The sequence below is a fragment of the Typopeltis vanoorti genome, chromosome 25 (assembly GCF_054136105.1).
Source record: "Typopeltis vanoorti isolate ZY-2024b chromosome 25, IOZ_Tvanoo_1.0, whole genome shotgun sequence".
In the NCBI taxonomy this organism is placed as follows: domain Eukaryota; kingdom Metazoa; phylum Arthropoda; class Arachnida; order Uropygi; family Thelyphonidae; genus Typopeltis; species Typopeltis vanoorti.
This window is the reverse complement of record NC_143573.1, coordinates 71,320,918-71,334,447: the sequence shown is the minus strand read 5'-3', so window position 1 is coordinate 71,334,447 and position 13,530 is coordinate 71,320,918. Positions and strand designations below refer to the sequence as shown.

At 36.1% G+C, this 13,530-nt stretch overlaps 1 protein-coding gene across 5 annotated transcripts in view; it reads right to left on the bottom strand.

The window, feature by feature from the left end:
- The window catches only part of LOC150092840 (dynein axonemal intermediate chain 7-like), a 497,248-nt gene that overhangs the window by 161,615 nt on the left and 322,103 nt on the right, over positions 1-13,530 (bottom strand). For all 5 annotated transcript variants that reach the window (XM_090414468.1, XM_090414470.1, XM_090414471.1 and 2 more), the window contains one exon: positions 9,666-9,772. In XM_090414468.1, coding sequence (XP_090270594.1) covers positions 9,666-9,772 — 107 coding nt within the window. The remainder of the gene's footprint in view (positions 1-9,665; positions 9,773-13,530) is intronic.

Genomic DNA, 13,530 nt, shown 5'->3' with positions numbered 1-13,530 from the left:
TCTTTCTTCCTGACAATTTATATCTCCTTAGTTGAAGTCCTCCATAATAATTACTCAAACTGCATTCATTGTACTGATACATATCTTCCAGATCATCCCTAACCCTCCTCCAGGTCTATAGCAGCAACCAACTGTATATTTTGTCTTATTTGCCTTGATCTTGCAACAGACCGCTTCAAATGAACAGCCATCCTTCTGCCTGTTTCCTATTCTTCTTGGCTACAATTCATCTGCTATCATCAATGGTACACTCCCCTGCAATCTTCTCTCTTTTTATCCTCCTTGATTATACTAAACTCTTCACACTCTATATCTGTAATTACATCAACTGCTTTCATTTAGATAAATTATGGAAACAATAACCATATTAAGGAATAATTACTTTAATTTTCCAAGATGTCCACCTTCATATTAAGGATCATCATCTGGAGTATACACACACCCAAACACAAACACATGCACACACATATACAAAAGACAAGCTATGCCTGACCTCTAATGAAAAAAAAAAACCTACATCAAAGCTATATACTAATCATAACATCGTTAAAGAACATATTCATATTAATACTTTTAATAAAGCAATAGTGGTGGCCTAATCAATAATTTAACATAAGTGTGTTATATTATGGCTAAGATTGTAGGTTAAGAACTTGGATGTGGTAACAGCCCAAGACAGGAGGATGTGGAGGAGACTCACTGAGAACAGCGACCCCACTTAAGTGGGACAAGCTGCATAAGAAGAAGAAGAAGAAAAAATAGTTCTCTATGATGTTATAAATAGAATATAGCTTTGAAGGATGTTTTTCTTTTTTCACTAGATATCAGGCCAGTAGAATAATCTTTGATTAAATCATACATTATGCACAATGTAATATAGGGTGTCTTTGTATATATAAGGGTAATCATCTCAAGATGATTAATCTTAATATGAAGGTCGAAAAGTTGGGAAATTAAAGTAATTATTCCTTAATGCAGTTTTAGTCTCCATTTATTGAAATGAATACTCATCACCATGTAACATTAAAGGAAAGGATACATTATCTGCTGTTAGCCAAGTCTCACTAATGCCTATAACTTTCATCAAGGTTGCATTAATCAATACCAAAAAACTCCTCTCTCTTGCTCCTTATACTTCATCCCTAAAGGCTAGTATATAGAAACTGTTATCATTCCTTTAGGCCTCCAACAACCTTTACTTCCTGAATTGATTACGCTATTCAATATTACTGCTTGAGAGACTAGATTCTAGATTTGTTGGTCATTTTTACAGTCACTCACCTCATGACAGCCAGACAGGTCTTGAGCTGAAAGGAAATGTCATCAGGATGGTTAGTGCAACCATACGCATGTGTGATTGCATCTCATGAGTGCAATCACATGCACACAAACTCACCTAGTTAGCTCTCTCTAACACCAAAACCATTTAGATGGAGTTCATCAGCAATATATAAATCCTTCTATCTGTCAAACTAAGACCATAGCTCCATAAACCCTAAATCATTCCTTCTCCACAACCTGAGTATTAGTGCATTTTCTATCAATGCTATCCTCCTCACTTTGCCTTTATCACAACATGGCAGGAGACTTACAATCTTCAATTTTTCACCATTCTTTTGCACTTTGTCCAACAACTACTTCACATCCTCCCTCGCAGAATACTTCTCACCTCTCAGATCATTAGTGCCAACCAAGACAATTAGTTTTTTTGCCTTATCTTTCTGCATCTTCCACCCCTTCCAGTTGAACATTAATTCCGACATTAACATTTTCCAGTCTAACATTGATACTGCTGCTTTGCTAACACTTGCTTCTTTCTCACTATCCAACTGCCACTCACTGACACCAGTATAGTCCTGCTTGAAGAAAAACTGTACTTTTAGTTTGTAGTCACCTACTAGATGAACTTTTTCTAAATATTTCTTCGGTCATTTTCGAGTTCATCATCATCATCATCATCATCATCATCAAATTCCTGACATGTACCCTCAAGGGGTGTACAGGATATGATAGTACTACATGAAAAATTTACATCATTACTAACTTCCTATCTACAATTTTCCACCAAATCAGTCTATTACTTGTCAAGACAGCAATATTATCATTATCAGATCTTATATTTCTATCGTCTAAGGCACATTTTACAGTATCAATCCAGCTATATCTTGGTCTTCCTCTGGGTCGTTTTCCTGCCAACCTGGCAGAGAACACTTGTTTTGCTAATCTTTCTTCACCCATTCTGTTCAAGTGACCATACCACCTGAGATTAGCTCTGCTAATGCACTCCTGGATGCCGACAATGTCAAGTTCTTTCCTAATATCCTCGTTTTTAATATGATATTGCCATTGATGCCATCTGTTCATGCCTATAATCTTTCTCAGGACTCTTATATCTGCAGTCTCTAGTCTTTGGTCAAGTGTTTTACTTCTGACCCAGTTCTCAGATCCATAAGTTAAAACTGGTTTGAACACTGTCTTGTATACAGCTAATTTGGTGTTATGACTAATTTCTTTCTTATTCCATATGAATTTATTCAATTGACTTCCTACCATACCAGCTTTGTTAATTCTGTTGTCATCATCATCATCATCATCAAATTCCTGCCATGTACCCTCAAGGGGTGTACAGGATATGACAGTACTACATGAAAAAATTACATCATTACTAATTTCCTATCTACAATTTTCCTCCAAATCAGTCTGTTACTTGTCAAGACTCCAACATTATCAGATCTTATATTTCTATCGTCTAAGGCACTTTGTACCGTATCAATCCACCTATATCTTGGTCTTCCTCTGGGTCGTTTTCCTGCCAACCTGGCAGAGAACACTTGTTTTGCTAATCTTTCCTCTCCCATTCTATTTAAGTGACCATACCATCTGAGATTAGTTCTGCAAACGCATTCCTGGATGCTGACAATGTCAAGTTCTTTCCTAATATCCTCATTTTTAATATGATATTGCCATTGATGCCATCTGTTCACGCCTCTAATCTTTCTCAGGACTCTCATATCTGCGGTTTCTAGTCTTTGGTCAAGTGTTTTACTTCTGACCCAGCTCTCAGATCCATAAGTTAAAATTGGTTTGAACACAGTCTTGTATACAGCTAATTTAGTGTTCCGACTAATTTCTTTCTTATTCCATATGAATTTATTCAATTGACTTCCCACGATACCAGCTTTGCTGATTCTGTTGTCTATTTCTATATTTAGTTTACCATCTTCAGTAAAAATTGTGCCTAAGTAGCTGAAATGTTTTACTTGTTCCACAGGTTCTCCATTCACAACACAGTTGACATTTTCGATGATTCTGCCTATTTTCATTGTCTTTGTCTTTTTACTGCTGACCTTCATACCATATCTATTACAACAGCTATTCAATTTAGTCAGAGAATCTCGCAGACTTGTAGCTTATTTATTTAGAAGTATAACATCATCCGCATAAAGCAAAGAGCTGACATTAACATCTCCAATTTTGATATCAGGTTTAATACCACATTCCTTCATAATGTGATCCATATAGATAATGAATAACAGAGGGGATAATGTACATCCTTGTCTCACACCAGATTTAACATTAAACCATCTTCCTGTACTTCCTTCAATTCTAACTGCTGACTCACAACTCAAATAAAGACTAAGTATTGCTTGATATAATGCCCCATTGACACCATATAACTGCAGCGTATTGAATAGCTTCTCTCTTGGCACCTTGTCATATGCCTTTTCCAAATCAACAAAACTTAAATACAGATCTTTGTTATATTCCCATGCTTTCTCGACTATTTGTCGTAAAGTGAAGATCTGATCCTGACAGCCTCTATTTGGCCTGAATCCAGCTTGTTCTTCACCAAGCTTTTCTTCCACAATTCTTCTCAACCGTTTCTCAAGTATACTTGCATAGATCTTGCCAGGAACACTCAGTAGGGAAATACCTCTGTAATTCTCACATTCAGTTTTATTTCCCTTTTTATATATGGGTACTATGAGAGCTCTACTCCAATCATCGGGAATTCGTCCCTCTGTCCAGGCTTTCTGAACTATGCAGTGCAGCCACTGTAAGACTCTTATACCACCATACTTCAGCATTTCTGGCCGAATATCATCTACTCCTGCTGCCTTTCCACATTTCAAGCCTTTGATGGCTTTTTCTACTTCAAGTATGGATATGTATTCCTGACTGCATGCCTGGTCAGTGTTTTTTATCACTGTGCTGTCATCACTGCTTGTTTCATTTAGCAGTTTTTCAAAGTAATTACTCCATACTTCAAGGATATCTTTTTCTCCTGTTTTCATTTCACCTTTATCATCTCTAATTCCTTTTACAGCACTCTTTCCTCCATTCCTAAGCTTCTTCAACAACCTCCAGAATATTTTGCCACCTTCTTGATATTTATTTTCTATATTCTTGCCAAAGTCCTCCCATGACTTTTGTTTAGCTAGTTTTACACACTGTTTAGCTTTCTTACATTTGTCTCTGTATTCTGAAAGAGTAAAAGCTGACTTATTTGCCAGGAACTTTTGATATGCTTTCTTCTTTTCCTTCACTGCCTCTTTAACTTCCTGTGTCCACCAGGGAGTTCTGATTTTTTTATCTTTGCACACAACCTCACCACATGCCTCTCTGGCAGAATCGATCAATGTTTCCTTCAGAGTTTGCCACTGAATCTCCAAGGTTTGATTCCTGTTCTCAAACTCTTTCATTTTCTTTTCAATAATATTTCTGTATTTTAGTCTACAGTTTACATCTGAGAGCTGCTCAACTTTTATTCGCTTTAAAACTTTCTTACATGTTATTCTTTTCAATATGAAATTCAATTTTATCCTGCTCAAGACTAAATAGTGATCACTTCCAATTTCAAATCCTCTGTACACTCTGGTGTCCTGCACCAGGGAGAAAACATCACTATCAACAATAACATAGTCAATGAGACTTTTCTTATTCCTAGCCTCTTCTCTCCATGTGAATTTGTGCACATTTTTATGTTGGAACATGGTGTTAGTAATAACCAGTCCATGTCCTGAGCAGAAATCCAACAGATATTTGCCATTATTATTAGCTTTGCTCTTTTCTCCAAATTTTCCCAAAATATTTTTGTATGTCTCACAATCATTTCCTACTCTGCTATTTAGATCCCCAACAAGGACCAACTTTTCCTTTTTCATTGTGTCAGTTGCTTTTTCTAAAGCCTCAAAAAATTCCTCCACTTCTACCTTAGTAGAACCTTCTGTGGGACCATAGGCACAAATAAGTCTCATTGTCCAGTTCCCCATTCTCATATTTGCCCACATTACTCTACTTGAGACTGACTGCCATTCAAGAAGATTAGCCTCGTATTTTGTGTTGAATACTATGGCTACTCCTTCTTTTCCTTGATTGTTATTGCCTGAATATAACATTTTGTATTTATTGCTCAGAAAGATCTCACCAGTTTTGGTCTTTTTTGTTTCAGTCACCCCTATTATGTCGATCTGGTACTTATCTAATTCCTCAGCTAGCTCCATTTCTTTGCCATTCAGGCTTCTTACGTTGATAGTACCGATCTTTAACTCTGGTGATGTTGAGTTGGGGTTTGTTTTCAGATTTGTTCCAGTAGCTGACTTTTCGCTGTTCGCCCTGGTTCCCTGGCTAAAACAACGGGGGCCTTGTTTAACCGGGCGACGCCCCAGCCGGCATGAAATTTTGTCATGTTGTACCATCATTCTATATTTTGGTTTAACCAATAAGAATACAATTTGGTCGGCTAAATCCCAAATTGCCAGCCCATCCTCGTTCGTTCAGTATCAAAGTAGATACCCAACAGGGTGCAACACGAGAAGGTGAGGATTGGACATTAGGTCAGAAGCCCTGGTCGGTTCTCCGCATTCCTTTAAAGGCTATGTGGAGGTCTCCTCTCAGTTATACAGCTTTGACCCTTAAGCACCCCTTTCTGTTGTCTATTTTGTTGTCTTCTGTTAAATTCTTTTTTTAAATTCTGTTAAATTCTTTTTTTAAATTCTGTTAAATTCGTTTGTTAAATTCTGTTGTCTATTTCCATATTTAATTTACCATCTTCACTAAAAATCGTGCCTAAGTAGCTGAAATGTTTTACTTATTCCACAGGTTCCCCGTTCACAACACAGTTAACATTTTCAACAATTCTACCTATTTTCATTGTCTTTGTCTTTTTAATGCTGACCTTCATACCATATTTATTACAACAGTCATTCAATTTAGTCAGGGAATCTTGCAAACTAGTAGTGGATGTATTCAGAAGTATAACATCGTCCGCATAAAGCAAAGAGCTGACATTAACATTTCCAATTCTGATATCATGTTTAATACCACATTCCATCATAATGTGATCCATATAGATAATGAATAACAGAGGGGATAATGTACATCCTTGTCTCACACCAGATTAAACATTAAACCATCTTTCTGTACTTCCTTCAATTCTAATTTCTGACTTACAACTCAAATAAAGACTAAGTATTGCTTGATATAATGCCCCATTGACACCATATGACTGTAGCATTTTGAATAGCTTCTCTCTTGGAACCTTGTCATATGCCTTTTCCAGATCGACAAAACTTAAATACAGATCTTTGTTATATTCCCATGCTTTCTCAACTATTTGTCGTAAAGTGAAGATCTGATCCTGACAGCCTCTGTTTGGCCTGAATCCAGCTTGTTCTTCATCAATCTTTTCTTCCACAATTCTTCTCAACCGTTTCTCAAGTATACTGGGCTAAATCTTGCCCGCAACACTCAGTAGGGAAATACCTCTGTAATTCTCACATTCAGTTTTATTTCCCTTTTTATATATGGGTACTATTAGAGCTCTACTCCAATCATCTGGAATGCATCTCTCTGTCCAGGCCTTCTGAACTATGCAGTGCAGCCACTGTAAGACTTTTATACCACCATACTTCAGCATTTCTGGCTGAATATCATCTACTCCTGCTGCTTTTCCACATTTCAAGCCTTTGATGGCTTTTTTTACTTCAAGTATGGATATGTATTCCTGACTGTATGCCTGTTGAGTGTTTTTTTACCACTGTGCTATCACTGATTGTTTCATTTAGCAATTTTTCGAAGTAATTACTCCATAATTCAAGAATATCTTTTTCTCCTGTTTTCATGTCACCTTTATCATCTCTAACTACTTTTACAGCCCTCTTTCATCCATTTCTAAGCTTCTTCAACAACCTCCAGAATATCTTACCACCTTCTTGATATTTATTTTCTATGTTCTTGCCAAAGTCCTCCCATGACTTTTGTTTAGCTAGTTTTACATAATGTTTCGCTTTCTTGCATTTGTCTTTGTATTCTCTAAGAGCAAAAGCTGACTTATTAGCCAGGAACTTTTGATATGATTTCTTCTTTTCCTTTACTGCCTCTTTACTTCCTGTGTCCACCGTGGAGTCCTGATTTTTCTATCCTTGCAGACAACCTCACCACATGCCTCTCTGGCTGAATTAATCAGGGTTTTCTTCAAAGCTTGCCATTGAATCTCCAAAGTTTGGTTCCTGTTCTCAAACTCTTTCATTTTTTCTTCAATAATCTTTGTGTATGTTAGTGTACAGTTCACATCTGAGAGCTGCTCAACTTTTATTCGCTTGAAAACTTTCTTACATGTTGTTCTTTTCAATATGAAATTCAATTTTATCCTGCGCAAGACTAAATAGTGATCGCTTCCAATTTCAAATCCTCTGTACAATCTGATGTCCTGCACCAGGGAGAAAACATCACTATCAACAATAACATAGTCAATGAGACTTTTCTTATTCCTTGCCTCTTCTCTCCATGTGAATTTGTGCACATTTTTATGTTGGAACATGATGTTAGTTATAACCAGTCCATGTCCTGAGCAGAAATCCAACAGGTATTTGCCATTTTTATTAGCTTTGCTCTTTTCTTCAAATTTTCCAAAATATTTTTGTATGTCTCACAATCATTTCCTACTCTGCTATTTAGATCCCCAACAGGGACCAACTTTTCCTTTTTCATTGTGTCAGTTGCTTTTTCTAAAGCATCAAAAAATTCCTCCACTTCTACCTTAGTAGAACCTTCTGTGGGACCATAGGCACAAATAAGTCTCATTGTCCAGTTCCGCATTCTTATATTTGCCCACATCACTCTACTTGAGACTGCCTGCCATTCAAGAAGATTAGCCTCGTATTTTGTGTTGAATACTATGGCTACCCCTTCTTTTCCTTGATTGTCATTGCCTGAATATAACATTTGTATTTATTGCTCAGAAAGATCTCACCAGTTTTTGTCTTTTTTGTTTCAGTCATCCCTATTATGTCAATCTGGTACTTATCTAATTCCTCAGCTAGCTCCATTTCTTTGCCATTCAGGCTTCTTATGTTGACAGTACCGATCTTTAACTCTGGTGATGTTCAGTTGGGGTGTGTTTTCAGATTTGTTCCAGTAACTGACTTTTCACTGTTCACCCTGGTTCCCTGGCGAAAACAACCTTGTTTAACCGGATGATGCCCCAGCCAGCATGAAATTTTGCCATGTTGCACCATTATTTTTTATTTTGGTTTAACCAATAAGAATACAATTTGGTCGGCTAAATCCCAAATTGCCAGCCCATCTTCATTCGTTCAGTATCCAGGTAAATACCCAACAGGGTGCACCACGAGAAGGTGAAGATTGGACATTAAGTCCAATCTTCACCTGAAGATTGGACATTAAGTTGGGTCTCCGCCTTCCTTTAAAGGCTATGTGGAGGTCTCCTCTCAGTTGTACAGCTTTGACCCTTAAGCACCCCATTTTTTTTTTTCTTTCGAGTTAGTTGTTCTATAGCTCAGGCAAGATTTTCCCTGTGGGAAACTCAGGGTTTTTAACATTGCATCACAAAAGTCAACCATAGTACTCACACTATTATAGACAATAATACAAGTGTTAGGATTTAGGGCCATGAGATGGTGGCAGTTGTCTGTTTTACGCTTTCTTCCTCTCTCCTAAAAATCCTTCATTCATTGAGAAGATGAGCTCACTATCAGTGAAGGCTGAAGAATGCTAGGGTAAAAGGAAATACTTCTGGTTTGTTTGGGGAAATTAAAAGCATTAAAGGATTTATTTTCATTTTATATATATTGAAATAGGGAGGTATAGGGCTAACCACCTTATCCTCGAGTACGGTTGCGGTTTCAAGAACAGAAAAAAAAAACCTAAACACCGTAAAGGTTAAAGAGGAGGATTAAGTAAGTAAAGTATATATTGAAATAGCATTATTTCACTAGTGCAATTGGAAGAATAGCGGAACATTGCATCCTTTGATTGGAAAAGACCTGGGTTCAGTCCTCATCGTGATGAGGGGAATCCTTATATGGGCTTTTTCAGTTGAAGGTGAGTTAGCCAATCTCATACAGTGGTAGCAGGGTTTTTTCTCCTGGAAACTCAGGTTTTTCATCCCACGTACAGACAAATCGGCCTTCAGAACACACGAAAAAAAAAAAAATACTGTTGTTGGTGATGAGGGGCAATAGATGGCATTGATGGTAGTAGTTTTGTAGTTGGAGAATTGAGTAGTAGTGGAGAGGATGAGATGTATTTAGTGAACTAGAGTGGTGTGTGCTCTCCCACAATGAGTCCTTGGACTCCCTGGAGGTATCACATAATAATAATAATTATTATTATTTCAAGAGAAGCACATTGACCTGTCTTACCTTCATCATATGTAACATCAAAGAAACCTTCAGAAGTCCAGTATTCTTTTTCTGAATACCAAAAGGCTGGAAATGGTTGGTCTAGGTATAGAACGCTTTCAGGCAACCTATAAAACCAGTGTTTTAAAATATTATTATTTTATTGCATTATTTCATTATTTTATTTTGAAATAAATTTCATTACAATCTATTTTTATAATTTCAATTTGAGGTTAAATCTGAGATTTATAACAGAACTTATCAGTTGTAGTTTTGACACCACTTCTTTTATCTTGATGATGAAACTGTATTACTAGATTTAGTTCTGTCTGTTTAAATGATAAGCTTGATTAAAAGTGACTTAACCATTCTATTTTTGTTAAATTTTTGCAATAACAATACATTTCAGTAACAAGAAACACATTTTCATGAACATTAATGTTAAAACATTATGAATGAGATTACAAAGAATCTATGGTATACAGGAGATGGTCACTATAGTGAATACAAGAACAAAGGAAATATTTTCAACTTAAAGTTCACTACATTGAATTTGAGATGAAAAAGTATTCTCCCCTGGAATTCTGAAATACTACTTAAGAATATATACTCTGGAAAAAAAAAAAAATCAGTGATATTTTAAACAACTCAAATGACTTTCAGTCCTTTTGAATACTCTAATCCATAAAGATTCCATCCCCCCCTCCTTATATTATAGGTTTTCACAACATGGGGTGTGCAATATCTGGCATTTGTGCATATAGCATTTTAACCACTGAATAGAGTGTAAAGGAAAAAAAAAAGGAAAAACTTCTTGGTCATCTTTTCATTTCATATTTATTATTTTTATAAAAATAGCATAATAAATAAATTATGAATATGAAATTAGCAAAAAAAAGTATGTATATTTAAACTATCAATTTAAGCAATCTGTCAGCCATTAATGAATTGGCAGAAATAGTAATTATTCTTCTTCAGAAGACCTTGATCAGATGATACACAGAAGACTGCAGTGCACAGAGTTCATTGCCTGATTTTCATGAAGATGAAAATAAATTGGAAGGATCTAGAGCAAAGTAACAAAGATGGGGTTATTTGTTGAAAGTTTTTTCATTTGGTTATAAATTAAATTAAAGATGCCAAGAAATTATATTCTTGTTTAATCCTTTATCCACAAAGTTTACATGTGAAGTATTCATGACTAGGTTACTTGCATATAAAAGCAAATAACTTTTACATTGATTGCCTTAGTATCCTATAATGCAAAACACACATCCTTTTCAGGTGGGTATCATGCTATGCATTATGGGAAGGGACACTATCCAGTCTGTTTTCAATCTTTATTGAAGTCTCATCAGTGGGAGCCAGACTCAGAACAAATAATAAGGTTGAAGAAATGCAGAAGTCACATAATACAATTTAATGGAATAACTACAGCACAAAGCAATAATCAAACAGAATGTTTAATCACCATTTTATGAAAAACCTCCTCAACATTAATCCTATGACAATCCCTTACCAACTTGAATGTCTCTATCATATGACCCCTCATCCTCCTATCCACTAGTCTATGAAATAAACATCTTCTCAACCTTTCTTCGTATTAACATTCCAAAGATCAGAAACTACATTAGTCAATCGCTTGTGCACAGTAGATCATATGTTGCTTAATCAGAGCCTTATACATTGGAACCGGAATCTCCTTACTTCTACAAGTCAGTTTCCTCTGCATCATTGCCAGAATTTGTTGTTGTTTTCACAAGTTTGGCAGTATGTTCTCTAAATTTTAGATCTTTATCCACCATCACCCCAAGATCTCTTATTTCCTCCACCTCCAACAATACATCCAGCATAGGAAAGATAATTATTATGTGATTTTAATTATGACGGTATAGATTATAATAGAGAGATAGCATTTGGGAATAAGGAAAATAGATTTCTCGAGTTCTTGAGAGATAACTATCTTAGGCAGCATGTAAAGGAGGACGAGTAAGGATTGAGAGTTTTAGATCTGATCAATTCATCAGAGGATGTAATTGTGAGTGGGGTTTCACAGTTTCCTCTAGTTAGTGAGAGTGATCATGAAGATGATCACCTAGGTTGTGGCTAGAAATATGATCTGTGAGGAAAGGATATATGTGGAATTATAAGACTGATGATTATGACAAGTTTAGGAGACAGTTTGGCGCTATAGCATGAAATGAGGATTTGAGCAGTAAGGAAATAAATGTTGCTTGGGAACTGACAAAGAAATACATAACAGCATCAATGTGTGAATGTATTCTGAAGACCAAAAGGCTGAATAAGGTAGGTGTAAAATGGATGAGGATGAATGAGGGGCTTAAGCATGAAATCTGGAAGGAGAAGGTACTGTGGAGACAGTACAGGATGAATAATGGTAATTATGTTACATGAAGAGTATAAAGAACAAGCCAGGAGAGTGACTCGGTAATGAAAAAAAAAGTTCAGTATGAGAAGAAATTAACAAATCAGGCAAAGAAAAACCCTAAAAAGTTTTTTTAGATATGTGGCAAGTAGAAGAAAGAATGATCAGTAAGATAATGTTAGTGGAAGAAAATGGAAGAATCGTAACTGCTGCAGAAGACATTGTGGAGGTATTCAGTAATTAATCAATTTATACTGGTGTTTCATCTTGATCAGGGTACAATCATGACAAACTTCAGTGTAGAGGACATAGGAGAGGATCGCTTAATTGTGGGTGAGCAGGAAGTATTTGAGGAAACAACCTTAATGTCATTAAGGCAATAGGATTTGATGACATATCACCACACATCTTAAGGGAATGTTCCAGGGAATTGACAGTAGCATTGGCATGCCTGTTTAATAAAAGTCTTACAACAGCACAGGTTCCAAGGGAGTAGAAAGAAGGTCAATTTGTTCTGCTAAAGGTAGTGATAAGGCTGTGGCTTTAAGTTATAGGACAATCTGTACATCTTTTCTTGTGGTTACGGTACTAGAGAGAGATTGATAAGAAGTGGATACAGAAATGGGTTGATGACAGCAATATCATTGTAGTTATCAGCATGGGTTTGTTAAAGGGAGATCATACTTTACTAACTTACTTATGCACTATAACAACATGGAGATTCATATACAGTGGTGTACTTACATTTTGCAAAAGCTTTTGATAGACTGCCACATGACATGTTTTTAAATAAATTGAAACAGATGGGACTGGATAACAGACTTCTAAGTTGGATCGTGACTGGCTGTCAGTTTGGTATCAGAAAGTTGTATATGGAGGTACAGTATCCCAAAAGAGAAAGGTCACTAGCGGTGTGCCACAGGTGTCAGTTTTGGGACCATTGTTATTCAGTTTGTATGTTAATGATATTGAGATGGGTTTGACTAGTAATATGCAGCTGTTTGCAGATGAAGCAAAATTTGGAGAGCAATGCAGAGTCTAGCAGATGTTATGGCCTTACAGGAGCACTTGAACAAATTGCATGAAACAATCAGTTCAATGTTGCAAAGTGGTTTCGAGATTTGGTAAGCAATGATCCCTAGTACAAAAACACACTAGAATCAGACTACATAATGTCTCTTGTCAAAACAACTTTACTATAGGAAGTGAAACATGGACCATAAAAAGGAAAGATGAAAAATGAATTCAAATAGCACAAATGAAATTTTGCAGAAAAACAGCTGGATAAACCAAGTGGGACCATAAAACAAATGAAGAAATTTTACAATCCCTGAATATAAAACCAATTAATTACTACATAAGACAGTATAAACAATAATGGATAGAACATTTAAATCGAATGGACAACAGCAAACTACCGAAAATATTATACAGATATAAAATAAGGGGAAAAAGAAGAATCGGAAGACCAAGAAAGAGATGCCATGAGACCAGAACAGG